Source organism: Mandrillus leucophaeus, unplaced genomic scaffold (assembly GCF_000951045.1).
Source record: "Mandrillus leucophaeus isolate KB7577 unplaced genomic scaffold, Mleu.le_1.0 Scaffold60, whole genome shotgun sequence".
NCBI classification, from domain to species: domain Eukaryota; kingdom Metazoa; phylum Chordata; class Mammalia; order Primates; family Cercopithecidae; genus Mandrillus; species Mandrillus leucophaeus.
In genome coordinates, this window is record NW_012106475.1 from 7,007,359 (window position 1) to 7,009,672 (window position 2,314).

The following is a 2,314-nucleotide window of genomic DNA, read 5'->3' on the forward strand; positions in this document are numbered from 1 at the left end:
CCCGGCCGCTATAATCTTTATAAATATGTTTTGTGATCTTTCCTTCATCCATAGAGGTCAGATTTTCTTATGCTTTTTTCCAGTGAGCTGCAAATAAATGGACATATGCATAAGGAAGGGAAGACTCAACATAATAAAAATATAAATTCTCCTCATATATAATTTCAACATGACTTTAATCAGAATTGAGATTTTAATGCTTGATAAAATAATTCTAAATTTATTTTAAAAGGAGTAAATGCTTGAGAATAGCTAAGAAATTGAGGGATTTCCCTATGAGGTAGTAAAATAACGCTAGAATTTTTACAACAGCATGTTATTAACATAGGAATAGCTAGACAGAAAAAAGTGAGACAGAATAAAATCTAGACACAGGACCACTACCTGATATTTAGCGTTTTAGTATGTGATAAAATAATACTGCAGATCATTTGAGAAGATATGAAATATTCAGAATGATGGCTAACCATGTGAAAACGGTACCACAGTGCATTGCAGGTGGAGAAAGTAAAGAACCACCAATAAAATTAAAAAACAAATGGCCAATCTGAAAAAAAAAAAAAAAAAAAGTGATGAAAGAAACGCTGTGTAAACCTGGGGAATTTTTTTTACCCATCATTTTAATAGGTGCTACATTGTCAGTCGTTCAGTAAATGTTTGAGTGTACAACATGGGAATTCCAGTCAAAAATCTTAACAGTGCTTCTGCCCTTTGACTCAGCAATTCCTCTTATAGGAATTTATCCTAAAAAAAAAAAATGATGGGTATGCACTGAGGACGTTGAAGTTTATATTTGTAGTAGCACAAAAACTGTAATTAATCTTAAGTGTACAACAATATGAAATAATAAATGAAGCATTTTTACAATGAAATATTCTGCAGATAGGTTAAGTTTCAAGGCAAATCCTGATAGAATTTTTGTTAAAATACATTAAATTTTTAGATTATTTTCTGGGGAATTGTCATTTTAACCACTTTGAGTCTGCCTATGGAAAACCATAACTGTGCAATTATAAAACTATAATTGAGCAATCTGCCTGCCTCAGCCTTCCAAAGTGTTGGGATTACAGATGTGAGCCACTGCGCCCTACCTATTTTTAAAACTTTCATTTCCTAGTTGTTATTTGCTGGTACATGGGAAGACACCATTCATGTTGATCTAGTAATGAGCAATCTTACAGAGCACTTACTAATTTTAATACTTCATCTGTAGGCAGTCATATCATCTGCAAATTATGGCTTTTCTTCTAGTCTTAATATCTTTTTATTTTCCCCATGTTTTTTGCAGTGACTGAAAAGCAAAAGTATTGTGTTTCATAGAAGTAGTAATTGTGTATATCTTAATGCCATTAAAGGAACTGTTTCTAAGATTTTATCATTGTGGGACGTTTCCTTTGGGTTGTTGGAGGATACCTTTTTGAAAGTTTTTTTTAATAATGATGAGCTAAATGTCTCTGAATGGTTTTTCTGTATCTGTTGGATTCTTTTTGCTTGTTTTTTTGTTTTTGAGACAGGGTCTCACTCTGTCGCCCAGGCTGGAATGCAGTGGAATGGTTATGGCTCACTGCATCCTCAACCTTCTGGGCCCAAACCGTCTTTCTACCTCAGCTTCCCAAACAGCTGGGACCACAGGCGTGTGCCACCATGCCTGGCTAATTTTTACTTTTATTATTTTTAGAGACAGGGTCTTCCTATTTGCCCAGGCTGGTCACTAACTCCTAGGTTCAAGTTATCCTCCTGCTTGGTCTCTGAAAGTGCTAAAGTTACAGGCATGAGCCACCATGCCCAGCCTATTGCATTATTTTCTCTATTAATCAGTCAGTATGGTATATTACTTGAGCAAAATCTATTAATTGGCCTCTAATTTCTCATACTGTCTCTGCCTGGTTTTTGTGTTTAAACATTATATCAGTTTCATAAAATAAGTTTAGGACCTCTCCTGCTTTTTCTGCTCTCTAGAACTTTGTATAAAATGGAGATTGTGGCCGAGCACGGTGGCTCATGCCTGTAATCCCAGCACTTTGGGAGGCTGAGGCGGTTGGGTCACCTGAGGTCAGGAGTTTGAAACCAGCCTGGCTAACATGGTGAAACCCCATCTGTATTAAAAATACAAAAATTAGCCGGGTGTGGCGGGACCTGTAAGGTCCCAGCTTCTTGGAGGCTGAGGCAGGAGAATTGCTTGAGCCTAGGAGGCAGTGGTTGCAGTGAGCCGAGGTCATGCACTGCACTGTAGCCTGGGTGACAGAGCAAGACTCTGTCACAAAATGGAGATTGTTCCTTGAAATTGGATAGCATTTGCTTATAAAAGTAGACC

General features: G+C 36.9%; 1 protein-coding gene across 1 annotated transcript in view; it reads left to right on the plus strand.

The window, feature by feature from the left end:
* NEMF (nuclear export mediator factor) overlaps nucleotides 1–2,314 on the plus strand; it is a 73,762-nt gene that overhangs the window by 66,664 nt on the left and 4,784 nt on the right. The window contains exon 28 of the mRNA XM_011999770.1: nucleotides 628–649. Coding sequence (XP_011855160.1) covers nucleotides 628–649 — 22 coding nt within the window. The remainder of the gene's footprint in view (nucleotides 1–627; nucleotides 650–2,314) is intronic.